This window comes from Nansenia antarctica (genome assembly GCF_963989245.1).
Source record: "Nansenia antarctica genome assembly, chromosome: 2".
Taxonomy (NCBI): domain Eukaryota; kingdom Metazoa; phylum Chordata; class Actinopteri; order Argentiniformes; family Microstomatidae; genus Nansenia; species Nansenia antarctica.
This window is the reverse complement of record NC_137675.1, coordinates 68,644,808-68,666,232: the sequence shown is the minus strand read 5'-3', so window position 1 is coordinate 68,666,232 and position 21,425 is coordinate 68,644,808. Positions and strand designations below refer to the sequence as shown.

The window sequence follows — 21,425 nt, the reverse complement described above, 5'->3', positions numbered from 1 at the left end:
GAGCTATAGGTGAGAGTAAGACCCTTTTCTAATAAAACAAACAAACAAAAAGGCATAATCAAATAAAGACTCAGTGATATGACGCTACCACAGGAAGTGGGATGACTTCAGAGATGTCTCAGCTTCACCCAAGCCAAAACGTTTCACAAGTTAGCGATTCTAGTGCACAAGCACATAAATACAAAGTGAGCTGTGTGACTGATAGATAGGCTGGCAAGTGTTTTGTCTTGCTCAGCTAGTTATCTATGCCAGTAGTCGCTCCACAATTTCGCGGCTACCTCATATCACTGAGTCTCCCTTTAAGGGCATCCGTAAATTCCTTATCATGTTTCCATTGACACTGATGCATAATATGGTGTGCAGCAAGACTAAATGTCACTTTACTCTACAGAGGACTGGTAGGTTGAGTGTTAAGATTAAAAGCACTTGGTAGAACATGGGCTGTAATTGTTCCCACGAGGCTCTACAATACTTAAAAACAGCCCTATTAAAACTCTTGATCTTTTCGAATTGGAACAGAGCCACTGCTTTAATAAGATTAAACCAACAGCTTTTTTAAATATTTAAATAGATATAAAACTTTCTTGTTATGTTTTAGACAGACAATCTGTACAAATCTGGTACCGGTACATATAAAAATTACAAGTGTGGTTACATTAGAAAGGATACCTTCTGATACGTCATATCAAAAATATGCAGCTTTAGTAAGCAGATTCATAGTACTTTTTTCTAGTCAAACTTTACAATGCTACATTACACTCCAGACACTGAAGGAGAGAATGAATTCTGTCCTTTAGTCCGATGTTTTCCTACTCTGTACAATGCAGTGGCACTGAGCAGATAAAAAGAACTACAAAAAGCCTTTGAGTCAATAGTCTCCCACAGTGACCACTACAAGCTCTTCCTCCTCTCATTTCTTCCTGTTGCTCCACTCGTACCATTTCTCCGCCGCCACGGCACCTTCCACTCCAAACACTTCCACTGTCTCCATCCAACAGCTCTTCCATCCATCCGCCATCAAAGGCCGACTTTTTCAACAAGTCTCTTTCCTCTTCAACTTCCTCCCCTATGTCAATCAATCTTTTCTACTTTCCCAATGATTTTCTCCTCAAAGATGGGCAGGATTGAGTCATCTTCACGTACTTCTTCAAACACCACCCCACAGTCAAACTCGTCGCTTACTTTCTTGAAATAATACCTGTAGTTGGTTGGGCAGAAAGTAAGTTGTCAGGGGTTTAAATGTTTCTTTTTGTATTACTTTAACAATTTCACTGCAAATCCAGTTGAATGTGACTCATTGAGTAGTGAGCTTACCTGTAGCTTCCTTTCTTAGTCAGCAGCTCCTTGAACTGGCCCAGTGTGACGATCCTTCCTTTGACAGACGTCCTGTACGGTATGGGCTCTCCACAGAAGTAGTAGGCCACCGTAATATTCTCACACGGCTGCTTTTTAGTCGCTTTATGTCTGTAAATGAATACGACAATGAAATTCAGAAATGTGGTTGTGTCAAGTCTACTCTTTGATCGTGGATGTCAGATGTTTGAAAGACCTTTGCAGAAATTGAATTGAACACTGGGATCATTTGCAAAGGTTAAGTGTCTCTAGGGAAGATTCTGACAGCCAGAAGTAGAATTTTCTCTAGTGCCACACTTTACCTAAGGGAGATTGCAAAGGGTTCATGAAAACACAGAGACAAAGAACTAAATACAAAATATCAGCAACATGAGGACAGCACACTGTAGTGATACACACAAAACCACAATATTCAAAATATTATGCAGGTTCATATAAGCTGGTAATGAATGCTGATCTTGCAAAATATATGATGGGACATTACAGCCTTGAGTTTACTCCTACAGCAGCATCTCATTTAGGAGGCCTCTGGAGCAGGTACATTTTTTTTTACCATTTCAGCAAGAATGTTTATAGTTTGCGAGGGTAATGCAACATCAGCTAAAAATGTTGAGGGTTGGTGTGGAAGTATGTTTATAAGGTGGACGCAGTGGTCAGTGTTATGATTCGCTAGCAGGTGGCAGGCTACAGTGTTTCAGGTGCATGGCAAGCATTCACCCGTGGGCTGGTTGGGTTTGATGGGGTATGGAGCACAGTGGCTGTGCCAGGATACTTAGCTTCCATCTGCTCCTTACTTGCAGTTCTCATATCCCCCTACATCACTATGCTGGTTTTGTCCTCTGTGTCACCTTGGACACTGTGGAGGAGGTGGCCAATAGGAGGATGAGGACCAAACTCCTGGCCATCATGGACAATCCCTACCATCCCCTGCATGGCACTGTGGCAGAATGGAGAAGCTCCTTTAGCAACAGACTACTACAACCACGCTGGAATAAGGAGCGCTATAGGAGATATTTTCTGCCTGCCGCAGTAAGACTTTACAACTCCTTCGCTGGCTAGCTTGATCAGGGTGATCAGGCTGGGGGATGTTAAATCATACTGGACTGTTCTTACTGTATATAATGTTTCAGATGGCTATTTTATTTTATACTATTATTGCATCGTCACTTTATTTTGTTATTGTTATTGTTGTTGTTGTTGTTGTTGTTGTTGTTTGTGAGCTGCTGTAATGGCTTAATTTCCCCTCTGGGATCAATAAAGTACCTATCTATCTAAACTGCCCATGTAATTAAGAGACCATGGAACATCAAACAGACTTCACACAGAGAACATCAAAGCTCTGCACTCTGCTCTCTCCCCACGCAACAACTACATCACATCTTCCTCTGCTGCCTCACAAAAAACACTCACCCCTTAATCTATCTCCCCCTTTTCTCTCCATTGAGAAGTATCAGCGTCACCATGGCCTTCCTCTACTGACTCCCACTTAACTGATGGGTATCATTCTGATCACTTGCCCTCTCAATTGATGTGTCTATTCACTCTCAACCCCTCTCCACTGATTATGGGTATAAGTCTCACTGCCCCCCATTGTCTTAACACTCAACCTGCTGCCATGGATTACTGCCCGACACACTGATAAGGGCTGCAGAGGGGAGTTAAGTGGGGGTAGTTTCCCCACTTATCCACAAGCACACACACTCAATTCCAGCAAAAATAACTAATCTATACAAATAATCTACTGTACAGGATACTATCGGGCACTACTGGAGTATAGGACAGAAAGCATAAGTGCCAGTAATCAAATGTTAACAGCAGCAATGAAAGGCCATCATTTAGTGTCTATTGAACACTTAGGAGTATAGACAAACAAAAACACACACACGGCCTCTATTAGGCCATGCAGACAAGAGCAGTGTGTACTCTATGAGTGATGGACATGGGAGTGAGGTGGGGGGTTGTGACCTATGGGATGGTGGTTGGGTTATTGGGGGATACTCGTAGGACAGACTAACTGGACGTACTCGGACTCGGAGAGTTCCGTGTCGGAGACAGCAGGCACCATGATGAGCGGTGGGAACAGAGCAGGCCTGACGGTGGTGCGACCCCTCTGGATCACCTCCATCACATACCTGAGGGACCGAACAACCCTGGGAGTTAGACACAGACCGGCCGCCGGGCCATGTAGGCTACCAACCACCACCTGCATGCACACAATGCGGCTTGAACACGACTGATCATGCACACATATGTGCAATGACAATTAACAAAAACAAAGTCCAGTGCATCTCGCAACTCAAAAAGGGTTTCATCAGTAAACTCTGAAATCAACGACACGATGTTTGCCAATATTCTGCATGCTTCAGCTCACACACATAGATTACATTAGCTAGGCAAGATGGTTGTCATAACTGCATGGATAACTGGATTCATTTGTTCCTGTATCAGATGAAACCCATATCAATATTGTATCACACATGAAATCCTCTTCTTGTCCCCTAGATATTGTCCCTACTAGACTACTAAAGGAAGTAATGGAAGCAGTCTGCCCCAGCATTTTGACTATTATTAATAGCTCCCTGGCAACTGGCTCAGTACTGCCTTACTTTAAGAATGCTCTTGTCTAACTGCTTCTTAAAAAGTCAAGTCTGGACCCCTCAGTTTTAAACAATTATAGACCAATTTCTAAACTCCCCCATTTTATCCAAAGAAAGAGAGGATTTATTAGAAAAATTGCAATGTGGTTTTCACTCCCGTCATAGCACTGAAACTGATCTACTTCTACTACTACTTTTTAGTAGCTGATTTAGGTCAGTGTTCCGAATCCATGTTCAGAATTCTCCTTGATTTTAGTGCAGCCTTTGACACAATCAATTATAACATTTTAATAAACCGCCATAGATATTGTGTAGGGATTTACAGACACTGCCTTAAAATAGTCTCCTCATACCTCTCAGGCAGACATGTCTCTGTTGGTTTAGAAAAGTGTATCTCTTCCTCAGTCCAAGTGAACTTTGGTGTGCCACAAGGCTCCATTTTAGGCCCAGTAGTATTCTCATTATACATGCCAGTTATACCAGTTATATCTTCCCATTAAACCCCATTATTCGTCCATTTTAGCTTCTCTTAATGATTACTTGAAAGATATTTTATCTTTATTTTTGTTCGTTTTTTAGATATTATATAGATATTTTAGTTTTTTAGGAAAAATGATTAATTTTGTCTCAAGATGCCCCACACAATGAATAGATAGACATCATATGAAGTATGATACCAGACGCTCCCCGGGTAGGCTCTCTCACCTCTGCTTGGTCTGTAAGGTCCCAGATTTCTTCTTCTCCTCCTCAAGCCGCCTGCGTGCCTCTTCCAGCTGGGTCAGCGGGTTGGGAGCGGGGTTGGGGGGCATGGTGGGGTCCTGGATGAAGGGGTGAGAGGGCTGCACGTTGTTGCGGAGCTGGGCGCTGACCCATGGATGCACTGCCCCGTGCCGTTCCACCGAGCTGGGCCGAGACACCTCATGACCCGGAGTCTTCTTGGGTCCTGTGGTGCTCCTGAGAGAAAAGGCAAACAGTTAACCAAATGTTCCTAAGCCACCACAAGACAGCTGTTCAAACCACCAACACTACACCCACTACTGCAACTAATTAAAAGGATTGGGATAATACCATGCATGCATGCTCCAACTCACCCATAGGGGCTCTTCTTATGGCGGCCTGCCTCCTTCTCTCCCTCCATCATCCACATGAGGATTTTCTGATTTCTCTCCACATCCTCTGGAGGCACTGGCATCTCAAAGGTCCGCACCTCTTCACCCTTTTTAAGTGGCCTTTTCGATAGTGTGCTACCTTTGCTACTAAAAAATGGAGACAGAATTTGATAGCCTTAATGAAGCTTAAAAACCTAGCCAAGGCAAGGTAAAACATAGGAATATCAAGAAGTTAGGAGAAAAACACACAAGCCTATGTTTGGTGCATACCTGTATCCCATAGGGTCCATAGCGTTGGGGCCCATGCCGTCAGCATAGTTGCGGGATTTGGACCCGTAGTGGTGCTGCTCCATGCCCCAGGGAAGGTTGCTGTGCACCCTCATGGCTGCCTCAGCCTCCACCTGCTCTTTGGGCTTCCCTCCCGCCGTGTGGTGGATGTGGTGCACGTATTTGTGGTGGTACAGGTGGTTGTCCTCCCCCTTGGGGCCCAGCCTGGCTGCGTGTTTGCCCTGGCCTGTGGGCAGTGGCATGCCAAGCCCAGGCATCTTGCCTGCTGGGAAGCCCTCTGGTGAGCGGGACTTGGGAGAGTGGCGGCCTGTGCCCGGAGACTGGCAGCCAGGAGTCTTCATGACGCGTTGGACATGGTCGTCCAGGATGCTCTCTGGGTTGTCCTCATGGGCATCTCTTAGCTGTAGGCCGTTGTAGCTTATGTCAGAGTACCGTGAGTTGTTGTAGTGCTGGGGGTGAGCACCAGGGGGCAGCCTGTGACTAGACAGTGAAGTGGATGTGGAGATGTCTGCATCATCACCCTCTTCCTCCTTTTAGAAATAGAAAGAAAATATGATAATCAAAATCTAGAGATCACCACTCGCCACTTTTTCTTGCCACAAAAATACAGGACTATACATCATACTGTATTGTGTGTGTTACATTCATTTGAGCTTCAAATAAGATTAAAAAAAAATAATTAAATGAAACAATGAGAAATACAACCAAAAGCATAATTATTTATTATGATTTCTAACCAAAGGAGGGAAAGGGTGTCTCATTGCTAAATTCTACAGATCACACAAAGGGTTGTGATATTTTTTCCCATCTGTCACACCAGCAGATGGCAGACTGTTAGAAGACCATGTGCTTACATGTGCCATACCATTCTTACAGCTTTACTGCAGAGGGGAGTTTTCTTCCTCTGTGATGCAAAGCAATCAGCCTTTCAAGTATTTCCACATCTTGCACATTAAAGTTTTTAACGGAACCTTCGTTTTTTTTATACAGTAGCTTACAGTTGCTATGTTCTAGTTCCTAAACATAAAACTCAACCATCAGTCACTGAAATAATGCTGGGCTTATCATTGCACCCATATGTCACCAGGTCTTTCTCTATACTTTCTGTTCTACTGAATGGACTGAAAAGACTGTGTGAACCACTCCTTCATTCTCCAGGGACACATCAGCTCTGATTGGCTCCCCACCACCTCACCCTCTCCACACGCTTTTGATGGCATTTTCGACATGGGAATCCTTGGCAAATGACAGTGAGCAATTTATGTGATGGGCTTTGATGCTCACTCCAGGTAGTGGATTCCTGGGCGGGAGCTAAGGACTTTTTGATGAGGGTCTGGCATGTGCGGATATTTGGCCAGTTTTGCTATGAGCAGCTGTGCAGGCCATTGCTTTACAATCTCAAAGACCCTGCTGGTGCCAAAAAGAGGTCCGATCCAAACCTGCTGAGCCCATCCTGCTTAAAGGCATCTATTAATGAAAGTTATGTCTCTCACGTTCACCTCAGGGAAGGGAATGTGCTACTGCTATTGAACATGTAAATTATACAGTGGGTGGGTCAATATTCGGGGCTTTGAAATGGAACGGGGAAAAAAGACTATAAAGTTAACGTATCCATCTCTCTCTGGCACCATTCCATTGATTCTGAGAGAATGTTTTATTTAGAGTTCATAGAACGGTTTGATCAGTCAACAGCACTAGCAGCCAATCTCAATAGATGAGGCAGAGACAAAAAAATGATCACTTGAAAGAGACAGTCACTCTTGTTGTTGTCTCCAGCTCTTGATAAAGGAAACTTGATGGTAGTTCCTCTGATGGCAGTTCCTCTGCCAGAGGGGCCAAACTACATAAATGATCTGTCTTGAGACTTTACACCTGGCTTTGTGAACTGAAAGAGATTCCATTTGCAGTGAGCGCAGGCATTTTTTCATGCTCCAAATGACTTCAAAGAAAGTCATTACACTGCGCCAGCCTCACAAGTGGCTTGGTCTGCAGGTGTTCCATCTGATGCTAGAGACAAAGGGATCACAAACGCAGCCAGATCTCTGATAGACTGAGGCTGGAACTCTCTAGATGATTCAAAATAGCATATTTCCCTTAAATAACTATCATGAACGCAAATTTCCTAATAGTGAAAGGTTGCTAATTTTACAGGAGCAGCATGTGAGGCTGGCAAGAGGGGCCTACAGAGAGAGATGGAGTACCCCAGGTACAGGCATAAAGAGAGCTGGAGGTTTTGGAGACATACCAATCGCACTCTCTTCAACCGCTCTTCCAGTTTCTCCTGTGCCTCCCTCTCCCGTAGCACTCCCTCCAGTCTGCTGATAAGATCTGCCGCAAACTTCTCCGGCTCCACGTGTATATCCTTTGGCATCCGGTTTGTGCGCTGAGGAGAAAAACACACAATAATATCAAATTCTGCTACTGGTTATTCATTCTTTGCACTGTTGCTGGTTGCCACTAACCATAAAAGCAGTAGTGGTAGTCAAATTACTGTTCACAACTCTCATACTGCGTTACAATACGTCCGTTTTTGCACTCTGACCCTGCTTTACTATGCCAGTGATTCCCAGAGAGCAGCCAGCTCTCTTGCGCTGTTCAATAGAAGGATCTCACATGGGAGGGGAGGGGAATATTCACTCTTTTCACAATGAAAACAACAAATCCACTGGATTACAGGGCAATCTGTATTGTAGGGAAAAGGCAGCTCTAATCTGGGACCATCTCAAAACACATAGAATGGGATACCTTTACATGGTAAGGCAGCCATCAATTCTCAAGTCCTATTGCTCATTTTCCTTTAACATGGATTTCATATTCCCTCACATAAGCTTTATAGAACCTAAGGTACCTGTATGGCCATGACAACATGTAATGGCTGTAGAAATGTCTGCGGTGTACTATTGTAGCTCACTCTTGCAATTGTAGGACGATGCAAGGTTAAACCAAGACAGAATGTTCAAGGATAAGCCGCAGACTGCACTACTATTATTGCTCAGTGCAAGAACAGCTTCTGAACCGTTTTATATATTTGGATCCCGAAATACAGTGGGTAATGAAACATTCCTAGACACACATCTCTGTAGGAAATGTATACATTCCATATAGCGTATGCATCCTAATACGAGGGAGAGCACATTGGTTTTTAATTGGACTTTTGACTCAAGGCCAATTAGGACTGGAGCTCTCCTGCAGAGAGAGAGAGCTGCAGAGGGAGGCATGGAGCCGTCACAGAGGAGCACTCATGTCTGCTGTGCTTCAGCACACACAGCTGAGGAGAGCATCAGGCAGCATTTAGACAGCACACTCCCTCAATTGCTTGCTCTCCCTCCATCAGCACTTCACACACACACCATCACAGGCCCAGAGAAGCAGCAGGGCCTTATAAACATGTACTTATTTCACAGTGGAGAGAGAGACACACACACAAACCCAAGATTAACTTACAGGAATATGAGGTAGTGGCACTCGCCCATTTGCTTTGGCACTTTCGTGCATCTCCCGTCGATGCTGTTTGCGGTATCTGTAAGGTGGAATCCCATCTCTGGAACAAGGAACAAGAACCACTTTTACAAATGTGTAAAAAAAGAAATGTAGATGGATCATCCAGCAAGAGGACAACATCTTAATGTTCATTATAAATAAATGTACGTTTGGGTAAAATACCAGAGTATCAATTCCCTGAAGATTTCCTGCACCAGCAGAGAGCAGTCGCACATTGACACCATTACTATAAATTGGTTTCATCCCAAGTGGTGGTGGTCTTGCTGGGCTTGACTTGCCTATGCCAGAAGCTCTGGGGTGAATAGCTGATAATGGCCTCTAATCCATCCCTCTTAAGACACATGTTTTTGTCCTGCTGTGCAGCCTTTGATATTCCTTAAACATAATTCCCCAGTGTCATCTCTGAACTTGGAGCACTCCTTTTTTCTCTTTCTCTGGTTCCCCTCTGCCAACACATTCTTGCTCCGCTCATTCATTCCACTAAGGCGGAAGAAAGAGGATTGTTGCTCTAAATAAAAGCTTGTGTCATTCTGTACATGCGAGTTCTGAAATAAATGTTGGGCATGGGCAGGGAGCAACTAGCCTATGTAATTCATGGTTTACCACTTAAAGAAGAAACATTTACCAATCTTGAGAGTAGCTACGTTTCTTTGAAATCTGGGAAACTTGGTACAGTACAAGGGTAACAAGTCAATAACTTCAAATAACATCCTGCAGCCCCCTCGTACCTCCCAGTTTAAAGCTCTATAATTAGCATAAGTAATGACATTTAGCAGCTTTCATTGGTGTGGCTAATGAGCAGATGGCTGTTCTCTTAGGACCAGAGATGTGCTCCCAGATGAGCAGGGGGAAAGGGACTAATCTGTGTGCAGCAGGCGCTGTGCTGAGACCAGGTACAGCTCACAGACGCTGGGCTTAGACTCAGATTCAGATTCTATTTAATTGTCATTGGCACAGTACGAGCACAGTGACGACAAAATGCATTAGCTGAGGACAATCCAAGTGAAAATAAAATAACACTCATTATTGCTCTCATTTTCACTCCCATATTTTGTGCAAGTCTTAGATTTTTTTGGGTTTTTGTTTAATCACAAGACAGGAACAGTGGTTAAACTCCATTCTGGAGGCCATATTCAGCTGTTGCTCCTATGTAATAAACAGAAGGTTTACAGCATAAAATGGTGGTTTCTTCTAACCTGGCAATTGAATGGATCAATCAAATAGACCACAATATCAAGTTATGAAGAGACCCCATAAACCTTTAAAATGTATTCTTAAGGGCCCTTTTCAGTGGACTATAGGCTTATAGGTGTACAACCTATTGTGCTTATTGTGTGTGAATGTGTGAGTGGGCATTTATGTGGGAGATGTACTTACATACTGCTGTCGGGCAGGGAGAGTGTGTCTGCATCGCTGGACATGCTCTGCTGCTCACTGTCGTTGGCACTGGTGGCAGGAGCCATGGCATAGCCAGTGTTGACGTAGTATGGGTTGACAGGCTCCCGCCAGGGCGCATGCCTGGAAAAACACATCAGTTAGAAAGATCATTAAGGTGAACGCATTGACAATGACCGTTGTGACTTGATTTTTCAAAACCCTTGATAGCATAGTTGATAGTTTAACAAACCATACAACTCTATTGCACAAGGACTACTCCTAACAATTCCCACAGACAATGTACACACAAAAAACAGAATGACAGTACCAGAATGATTAAATGGGTCCCCACAGATTTTAATGTACAGTACATGATCATGAAGCTAAAATGGAAAATAGGTAGAGACACTCTCATAAAGGTAATAATGTATTATGTTATCAATATAACATTTTATTTATTTTTAACACACAAAAAAACACAAGAAACATAAACCTGCCTTTGAAATGCTTTATTTAATTTGATTTAAATCAATGACATTTGTTGTTTTCAGTGTATTTTTCCTCATTATACTAAAAGAAAACGGCCTACAGTTTGGGCACCAAAAGAGGGATTTAGGAAAAAATAAATACAAGTAGGCCTAGGCCTATCATGCGCAAGACACACAGAGACTTCCAATCTGCTCCTAGTTTGCCTCAAAGATAGACTCTGCAAAATGAAAACATTCTTTATTCTGTGCAACCGGTGTTGGAAGGATCCTAAGAATCACCATATGTGTCAGTGCACTCTTTAATGATGAAGACTGTCCTTTTTGTGGAAGTGTGCAACATGTATGTCATCATACTCAAAGGCAATAACTTACTTGCTGCATATTTGTGTGATTTGCTGGCTTTGTTTCCCCACTGTACTCAACAACAATGAAGTCTACATTTTTGGAGGATGAGATGAGGATGTTGATGCAGTTCTTGGTGAGGATGTTGATGCAGTGGTTTGTAACTGTGACTGTATGATGTCCCTGTGGAAGAACCCTTTGGAACCCTTTTAAATTCCATGTAAAACCCTTCTGGGTTCCATGTAGGCCTAGAACCTTCTGGGTTCCATGTAGGCCTAGAACCTTCTGGGTTCCATGTAGGCCTAGAACCTTCTGTGAAAAGGGTTCGACGTGGAACCCAAAAAGGTTTCATAAAGGGTTATCCCAAAGGGACCACCAAATAACAAATTTAGGTTCTATACAACCGGCTTACAATAAGTGAATATAGTCACGTTCAGTAAATTTCCTCAAAACAAAATATAGCCCAAGTGTTGATATTAGTTGATATTAGGGCTAGGCAAACGATCAACATTTCTTTTTCGATAATCACAAGAATTAACGATCAATTATCGATTAATTGATAAGCTTTTTTTTCATTAAAACAACGCCTAGGGCAGAAATAACAAGCATGTTTTCCTTGGGGAAAAAACGTTATTCTTGATTTCTATGCGCCTGGTTATGGAACGTCGCGATGGAATAGGATATGCTGGCTCGACTATTTGCATGAGCGCACGAAATCCTCTACCCTCGACAAAACTGAGCGGCAGAATATCTGTTTCGATTAATTTGCAGATGGCCATCGTTACTTTCTCTTCTCGTTGTGCATCACACCTCCCGCGTATTAGATGAGACGTGATGGAGGGCTGAGAAGGTAGCGAAGGAGCAATCAGGGTCGGATGTACTGTTTGCAGGTGGTATTTCATCGGGGTCGTCGACGTGTTGTATTTATATGTCACTGCGCAGTGTTTGCAATGAGCGGCGTAACTTGTTGCATCATGCCGTACTGCGTTGCGAAATTCAATGCGAAGGCAAATGCAAAGTTCATTTCTCACACATAACGTGGACAAACTAATTTCCACTCAATTTATTAATGATTATCGAGAAAAATATTTTGTGATCGACCAAGATCCTTATCAATCAATTATCGATCGTCGATCATTGATGCCCACCCCTAGTTGATATGGGTCTATAGGTTAACAATAATGAGGGCTGATGTTTTTCTAAACACCCTTTTCCATATTTTACCATAAGTCAAAGCCTATTGTTATGTCTATTGTTATGATGGAAGATGGTTGAGAAATGCAGGGCTTGACATTAAGCTTTTTCAGGTATTTGTCTTTTGGACAAGCAAACTTATCTGTGACACACACACGCACGCGCACACGCACACGCACTTCATACAGTGTCATGAATTTAGTGTGGTGTTATAAATTGCATTGCGGCAACAAGGATAGTAGACAGGGAATGGGCATAATAAGGCTGTAATGAATATGTAATTGCAATAAGGAAATGTGTTTTTGAAGAAAAGAAAAAAGGAAGGAAGGAAAAAAAGAATAGAAGGAAAGAAGGAAGAAAGACAGGATGGAAAGAAGGAAGGAAGAAAGATGGTTAGAAATGATGAAAGAAAGACAGAGAATGGAAGCACGCCACCTGACATAAATTTTAAGCAAGTTATCTGCAGCATTCCATTCCGATTCCAACAATTACCGTGGATCTACGAGCACGCCAGAGAACGTTCGATTTCAGCGACCTTCGCGGTCAAGGAGGTTGGCATTTTCACGGGCAGTGGAGTTAATAACAGTTATGTGCACGTAATAGCATTTTAGAATTTGATACAAGCCTCATAGGCAGCGAGAATGAGGTGCAGCATAACTCGTTAATAAATGTTTTACTTTTCCGATCGGATAACTAAAGGACAAATACATTTTTTGCAGATATTAATACATATTGATTTCTTTTTTGTTTTTGCAGGAGGAAGTCCACTTGTCCGTACATAAAATGTAGGCTACTTGTCCCGGACATGCGGACAAGCATTAATGTCGAGCCCTGAAATGTATTTCCCCAAAATGTACTAGACTATACTATATAATATACATATAGACTCTTAGCTTTCATTTGACAATGAATTTCACATTTTGGTCCCAATGGGTCCTTTTACACAGAACTGCCTCAATACAAATCGCATTACATAAGACTAGATAGGGAACAGATGGAGCAGAGCATTACAGCACCATTGAACAGCAGATATAGGCCTACATTATGAGACATCTCATCTGGGTCTACATTTTAAGTACTGTTGCATTGCATTATGACCCTGTTGAAATGTTAAGATTTTGTAAGTCATCTTGGATAAGAGCATCTACCAAGTGACAATGTAAATGCAATGTTGAAAAATAAGACAGATGGAAAAAATGTATGTGGGCGTTGAAGCCCTGGCTGTGATAATGTGTGCACTTTCCACAAAACACCCAGATTATCATAATGCACATCCTTAAGAGATGATGTCTATAGAAAGGTAGAGAGGTTTAATTAATTCTTATTTGAAGCATCGTAGCAGCTCCCATCATTGACTCAACCTCCCTCAACACACTCCTCAAACTGCTCCCTTCACATGAATTATAGATCTTGGTAGGCCTCTGTTCTCTTCATCTTTAAACTGAAGTTCCCAGAAGTGTTCACTACGTGCTCTCTCCATGGGAACTAAGAACCTTGCAGTGTTCAAAACCAAATCCTTGCTTCTGACTGACTATCATTAGTCATCCATATTCTACACAAATGAAAAAATGAAATAAATTCTTGACTTGACAGGCTACATCGCTTTGGATTTAAGATAATAAAGTCTCGTCTATGGTAAAGGTAAAGGTCTTTAATTCTCCAAGAACACAAGTAAATGGATGGAAGGATATCTTCAAAGCGATTGACAGAGGTTTTCAACCAAAGTGATATTCAAAACAAAAATGTATCAATCTATGGGACAGAACCGTGAAAGTGTGAAGAGATTTGTTTTGCAAATGAAAGTTGAATGAGTATGAAAACCATTAGTCAGTCTGTCCGCTCTGTTCTCCAATTAATAAAGAGAATATCATCCATGAGTACCAAATAAGCTTTTCTAGACAAGACAAGTTTTGCAACATGGTTACCCTCAAACAACAATGACATCCATCCATCTCCTACACAGAAACAAACCTCACTTCATACAATGTTACAATTACACTAGGCTATATATACATAAGACATATAAGACATAATACGTTTGCGTACAGGCCTAACATTAACAGAGCAGAGGCCTGTCTTATCACCATAATACTTATATCAATGTTTAGAACTCGAAAGGAGATTAGTCTAAAACACAAACAAATGTTTACCTTAACTTTAAGCGCACTCTATTCATAGACATTATGTGCTTGCTATTACATAATCAAGGGACAAGGCCGTTGTATTTTCTTCCTACACATTTGAAATGCCATGTTTGATTGTGAGTAAGCTAAAAGAAAATGTGATGCATGTTCACAAAGGGTAGGGATGATTAAATAGATTACCGGTGAACATGCATGACATTTGCTTTTAGCTTGCTAGAAGCTCAACCGAATAAGGAAAGATGACTTGTGTCGTGAAATGTGTAAAATCATAATGCAAGAACAAGGTTCATACTAATTTGGAAGCGCCTTTTTTTCCACTGACACAAAACGACACAGAAGACTAAAAGCCTCCCAATGAAAGGAAAACTGGGTTGAGAGACCAAGTAAAATCGATTCACAACAGAGGAGCCTCTGAAGAGGACACACCTTTGGTTCTGTTGCTCAAAAAGACAGCTTTGGGCAACAAAACCCACACCATGATGACATCCCTCAGCCTGCGTTAATCACAGAAAAACAAATGCAACCAAAAATGGAACAGTCAATCCATAAAATGTCCTTTTATGGTTCAGGTGCAGCATGGTTGTGGATAACCAACCACCATGTTCCATGGCTGGGGCTATAAATGAGTGGGATTCATAAAGGAGGGAGCGTTCTGAGAGGCTATTCAAATGAAAGCAGCAGCAGCAGGAGGCCACAGTTTGCTTTTAAGAGGAGTGTGCACGGCAGGGAGCTTGCGCCAAGCAGGAAGCCTCATTTCTACCAGGGTTTCCCCTTGACCTGGAAGCTCACTGCTTCCTCTGCCTGCATGCCTGCCTGCCTTCTAGAAAACAGGTCTCCAACCACCTTCTCCCAGGGGCACCGCAGGGAAAGTGGCTGACTGACTCTTACCTGAGCCTTGGCCATTCCACTGAAAGTGAGGCATCTGTTTCTGAGCCTCTAAGCCCAGGGCTGAGAGAGGGAGAGGGATGGAAGCAGCCCTCGGATTACTGCAGCCTCTGATGATTATTCCCAGCACTCAAGCCATCTAGAATCTTCTAATGATTTAAGCAGCAGGCATGTCAGTGTTCACAAAATCAGAGAGGAGAGGGAGCCAGGGGGAGGATGCTCTCAAACCAACACCAGTAGAGTAATCATTGTTATGGTTTTCTGCTCCATTTATCTATTTTAACATGAAGGCATACCGCGTCATGGTTCTTGTGACCAATGATGGGAGGTAGGTTTCCATGAAAATGAACACAAACAGTCCACATAACTACTAAACCATATTGCCTAATGCCTAGGCTACATCCTACAGAGTAGTGTGGAAAAGAAGCTCAATCTGACACCATTACTAAAATGTAGGCTGTATTTCTTTTCACCGATTGTTGTGGAGTTTTTGGTACCCAGAGAAAGATAACTAGTTCTCATTTCATTGGACATCTGACTGCAGCAGACTCTGAATTATCACCAACTGATTTATGAAAGACCATCTCATTAACAAGAAGGTGAGGGAATGAGCCTACCTAGCCAGTTACATAATTATCAAGCAATCACTCACCAGAAGAGAACATCTTCTATATCTAGACCTGGTTCAAGTTCAGTAGAGCACAATTTGGCACAATTTGGCAATAAAAATGTAAACAACAAATCTGTGCTCTTATTGGACAAATTCAGGCAGACCCATTCAAACCATTTTCTTCCACTTTGTGCCTAGTACACATAGGCCTAAGCCATGGCATGGAGTGACTTGACTGAATGACAGGTCAAAATGAGAGTTTTACAAAATAAACTTTCAGGATTCAACTCATATTCATCCAAGCATGAAAACATGAGACCTTTTTCTTTAATAAAGAGCAGTGACTAATATTATCACCTGCTCACCGAGTACAAAATCCAGGCATAGATTAATAATGCCATGACAAAGATCTTATTCATCCATTAAAAGACGAATGATTCATCATCTGAAATCGACATCTGGCAACATTTATGTGCATCACAATACAAAATGGGAAAAATAGCGACTCCTCCAAATTCGTTTGATCTATCTTCACTACTGATCTGAAACCCTCTTTGAAATCTCTGGCTTCCTGTCTTTGAAGAGATTAACAGACATATGACTGATGTAAAATTTAGTTGCACAAAAACCCGAAGGGTGATGCTAAAAGGCTATTTAAAAATGAAGGGTGTCTTTTTGTAATTCCAGCCAAATATCTAATGAAATAATAATTTGAAAACAACCACAAAAATGCACTGTTCTCACTAATTAAATCCAATCATGTCCAGGGGCCATTGGGTATACATTCAGTGGTAGGGTGGAGTGGGGAGTGTTTCCGTGGTTTAAAAACATCCATATATTTCATGCTGTCACATGTAGAGGCCAGCAGGACATTTTTAATAATAAGATGTCACTACTAGTGTAGTATAAACTGATGATCAGAATTGACAAAAGTCATAATAATGCTATTAGTACACAAAGTAGTTACAATAATTCCCACATTTACAACACAACAAAACATTATTTTTATCTTTAAAATATTTGGCTAAAACACATTGAAAAAGAGCCGTCTCAGAATCACGCTAATTGAAAAGGCTGATTTCAAGTCCTAGCAATCAACAAATCTGATTCTAGCAGGTTTTCTCTACAACAAGAGCTACTGCATCTTCAACATGTCAAGGTTTGTCAGACTGTTGTGAGAAAAGTGGGTCAACTTCTAGGGATAGAATTCCGCAATCTTCAATCTCTACACCAGAGCATGCCAATAGTGAACTGTCCTTAAAGTGCATCTGAAAAGTAAAATGCAGGGTGTTTTGAAATATATCAGGGTAAAAATAAAATAAAGCTGCAAATTCCTTCCACAGTCTCTGCACAAATTAGTGACCATAACAGCTTCGCTTAGTAACAAATATGGAACCAATTGAGAAATGCAGAATATGTATTTTCAACAAATATTGATATTTTCTTTACAGACCTTGGCAGAAAAATCATAATCCTCTGCATACTGGGCTAAAAAGCCCAGATGCGCAGCCAGTTTCTGTTCCAACAGGACAAGGATTAGAGTTATAAGTAGTCACATCTCAAAATCCCATTCTGCACATATGGAGGAACATGAGGCAGTGACAGAGATTTGTGTTGAATAGAATATAACATATCCACATAAAAGCAACACACTGCTGATTTAAGAATGGAAACCATGCTGCTGCAGTACTGTCCCAGTATACAGCATATTCTGTGTAAATGGATTTCAAACTGATCTGTTTATCTCATGGATCAATTAGGCTAGGCATGTTCTCAACCATCATGTATGTGGTAATTTGGGGTATTAGGACGTCTACACATCAACCATTCCCCTTAGATAGGGAATACTTCTTTTAACCTTTTGCTGCAGTTAAAACCAGTTGTCCACAGTCAAAAGAGAAAACAAATCACTTTTCTCAGAGAAAGCTTTCTTCTTCTAGAAAAGCCTGCCATTCACAGGACACCTGCACAGGGAACACTGAGCCTCTGCCTCCACCTTCTAACAGCTAGTAAAGGCGTCCTCTGACCCTAACCCTGCCACTGCCTCACTATCACAGTCACAGGTACTTACGGGTCTCTGCCTACACTGCATTCGTCTCATCTTAAACTGTCCACTGTGCTCAAGGGAGCGTCTTTTCATCTCCAACTTAAGGCAGCACTCGCACACGAGGGGGGGGGGGGGGTATTTCTAATTCAACACATGCACAGAGAAGCTAGATTGTTAGAGGCTGGAGGAGAAGGATTTTAGATGGCTAGGGGGGATTTACCTGTACTCGTGATTGTCCGGAAATCTCTTGCTGTTGGCAACGCGCTGGGGAGCAGACTCCATGAGCAACTTCTGAGTAAGCCGGTTGCTGGGGGTTGGGTCACACTCTGACTGCTCCTCAAGCTCCTGGTCACATCTCCACTCCTCATCCTCATTCAACGTTGGTAAATACCCAGGTAAAACCTTCCCATTCCCAGAGACCGAGCTCTGATCGCTGTAAAGCTTAGGGCTCTCACCTCCAGTCCTGGTGTATTCCAAATAGATGTCAGACTTAAGGAACAAGGGGTAGGTATTCTCCTCCATCATACTCTGAATTTCAGTCTGAGCCTGGTCAAACATGGCCGGGTCAATGTGAAGTTTCATCACACAGTCTTTGATGAAGCTCTTGGTAGCTGGTTTGATCTGTCTGGACACTATTCCATTGCTATCCAGGATGTACTTTTTATAAATGGCTTTTGCCAGTTTCAGCTTCTTCTCCTCATTGCCCTCATTGGCCTCGAGCTTACGGAAGCCGCTGCAGGCAAACCAGAAGTCCAACATGTCTGCACATTCCTCCTGCTTGAGGAACGTCCTGAACAGGTGGATACCATCCTGGTCGTCCAGGAGAGAATGGAGGGACTCGGCCCACTTAAGGTAGGGTGGTGTGGGAGAGGCGCTGCCCTCTGGCTCATAGCCCAGGTCCAGGTCAGGTCGCCTGGGTGTGGCGGTGGAGGCCTCGTTCTTAAGGCTCTCACTCTTGGAGGGGTAGAAGATGTGGCTGTACCCGCGTCCATCACTGCACACAAGCTCACCTTCCTCACCAGGGACTGGGGGTCTGGGGGCATCCTCAGTGAAGCTGCCCCCCAGGTCCACCAGGTAACTCCCCTTGTCGCTCACACTCATGTTCACAGCGTCCATACACCCAGTGCCAGTGCAGCCCACACCGCAAAACAATTAGATCCAGACCTCTACTTATGCCACTGCGAAAGAATTTCTCCTGCAAGGGAAAAACAAAAAATACATAATGAGATGCAGCTTTACAAATCATCCAAATGTAGTCTAAGCTTATTCACAGGCACTGATTCAGAAGTCTCTCATTTTGACACACGCTTAGTAAAAAAAAACTGAACGTTTGTTGCAAAATTCTAATGCATTACGATGCTGAACAAAGAAAAAAACCAGACATCATATTCTGTCTAAGCTTAGAATCCATACTGGTCTATATTTCAAAAAGAAATCCTGCCACAACAGCATTGCTATAAATTATTTCATTGGTTACATCAATAGCATCCTTTTAAAGGTTGGAAATACAATTCAATATCCCCTACAGCTTTAGCAAAGGGGTTTGAAAAAATCAATGCTCAAGAAAAAAAGTTCTCGATGTGTCATATGTTCACAGAGATTAGCGTGTTCCACAAAAAAATCCCCCACAGCAATACTTAAACATCAGAACATCCAAATCATCTTCTCTATTGTTAGGGGGTGTCTAAACAATGAATTAGGCTAAGTGTTGCATACAATGTAAACAATACAACATTTTGAATAACACTTAATAATAATCCTGGTGCATATGGTTTCTAGTTGGTACAGTTGGCTAATAATAACTGATAGGAAAGCAGTTATGGACAGTAGGTACTGGGAACCCCTTCCTTCTATTCTCTGGTGTGTTTTGGATTTGCATGATGCACCTGTAAAAAGAGACAGATGTGCACATCAACCTGGCAATAGATTTACAGACATCTCAGAATTCTGTGTTTGTAGTGTGTAATGTACAGGGGGTGGCAAAAATTCACTTCATATGATGAGTAAGTATAGCTGCATACTCAGGAGAGACCAAAATCAAAGACCAAGAGAGTAAAGACTAAAATCTGAGCAGGAGCCGACTCTGAGCATAAAATAGCCACACAAGGGCAGAGCGTTCTCAAGGTTAACAGAGGAACTGCGGGGTGCAGGGCAGGCAGAGCACAATCTGCCATGACTGTGACGATTGCTGCTGTGCTGTATGCAGGCAGGCACCCTGACTGATCATATCAGCGGACAACCTTGAGTCCAATAACTATGACAGGGGTTTTCACATCACCCAAAAAAATGAACTGCGGTAAAACAGTGGTAGACCTCCCCTTCACGTTGACCAAATTAAGATGACTTCAATTAGGCTACACTTGTTAATAGTTGCCATAAATTAGGCCAAGTTCTCTCTTGCATTTCCAGACTTCTTAATGATCACATATCTGGGCATTAAGTTTTTAAAGAGCCAACTTGTGTATTGATTTGTAGGCCTATCACCTGACAGATGTGTTCTTATGTCAATTGCCAAACCTTAGAGTTGACATTAGGGATTAAAAGCGTATCAGGTGAGAATGAAAAACGTCTTCTCCATAAGATTGTTTGTTATCAGTTAATAACTGAAAGTAATTTAAAAAAACATAGCCACTGACTTTCATGCAACAATGTGTAACACACTTAGGGAGGTATAGCTCTGACAAAACTGTAACAAAAAGTAATACTGTAGCTTAGCTATAACTTGTCATGCAACCAACGTCAATTGGAAGACATTATTTGACTAAAGGTTCCCTAGGTAGTATTTACTATCTCACATCTGGCAAAAAAAAATTGGAGTGATATGACTCCAACTGAGAAAACGTAGACCAAACAAGTATTCTCATGCGCACATTGTACAATTCTGCGTCCAGTTTCATAATGCATAGCTTACAGCACAGCCTACATTCCAAAGATCGTCATTTGTCGCTACTAGAAGTGTATTAAAGCGGTATTACTACACCCCTTCCCTGCCCTCCCTAATGCTTTGAAGTGAGCCCCACATTCATAGCATTCATGTCTTGGCCTCTCGGAGTATGAGCAGCACAGCAGCAGAAGCGGATGGGGGAGGGGAGGCAGAAACAAACTCCGTACACACAGCCAGGCCCTTCCGCAGCCGACCGACTAGTACACAACTTTGCAACACTATTTTACCCACTAAAATCTGTACATCGCCGCTATTGAATCTCAAACGATGTTCACAACCAAACACACGACAATTTCCACAATTGATCAAAGACCCAGAGCAGAGGTAGAACACTCGATCTCGGGAATTGACTCACACACACAGCAAAGCGATGGCACATATCATCTCCGGCTACCGCAATCCCAAACCCTGAGCTGGGGAAAAAAGTGCTCTATACTTCACCTGTGAAAACCTGCTTGCCGTTTTCGAGTGCATCGGGAATTTTTGCGTGCACAGCTCCCTGTGAATCGTGTCATAGATGCGACTATCAAGAGTTTAAAAATAACA

The 21,425-nt window shown here is 42.4% G+C and overlaps 1 protein-coding gene across 1 annotated transcript; it reads right to left on the bottom strand.

Moving 5' to 3' along the window:
* Nucleotides 1-652: 652 nt before the first annotated feature.
* On the bottom strand, nucleotides 653-19,051 carry axin1 (axin 1; the record flags this gene model as incomplete). The annotated part of the gene is made up of 9 exons (XM_080523814.1): nucleotides 653-1,198; nucleotides 1,315-1,464; nucleotides 4,656-4,904; nucleotides 5,042-5,206; nucleotides 5,330-5,877; nucleotides 7,593-7,730; nucleotides 8,792-8,888; nucleotides 10,226-10,366; nucleotides 18,156-19,051. The coding sequence occupies 9 exons, from the start codon at nucleotides 19,049-19,051 to the stop codon at nucleotides 1,072-1,074; spliced, it is 2,511 nt and encodes an 836-aa protein (XP_080379940.1). The 3' UTR covers nucleotides 653-1,071.
* Between the last annotated feature and the right edge of the window lie 2,374 nt (nucleotides 19,052-21,425).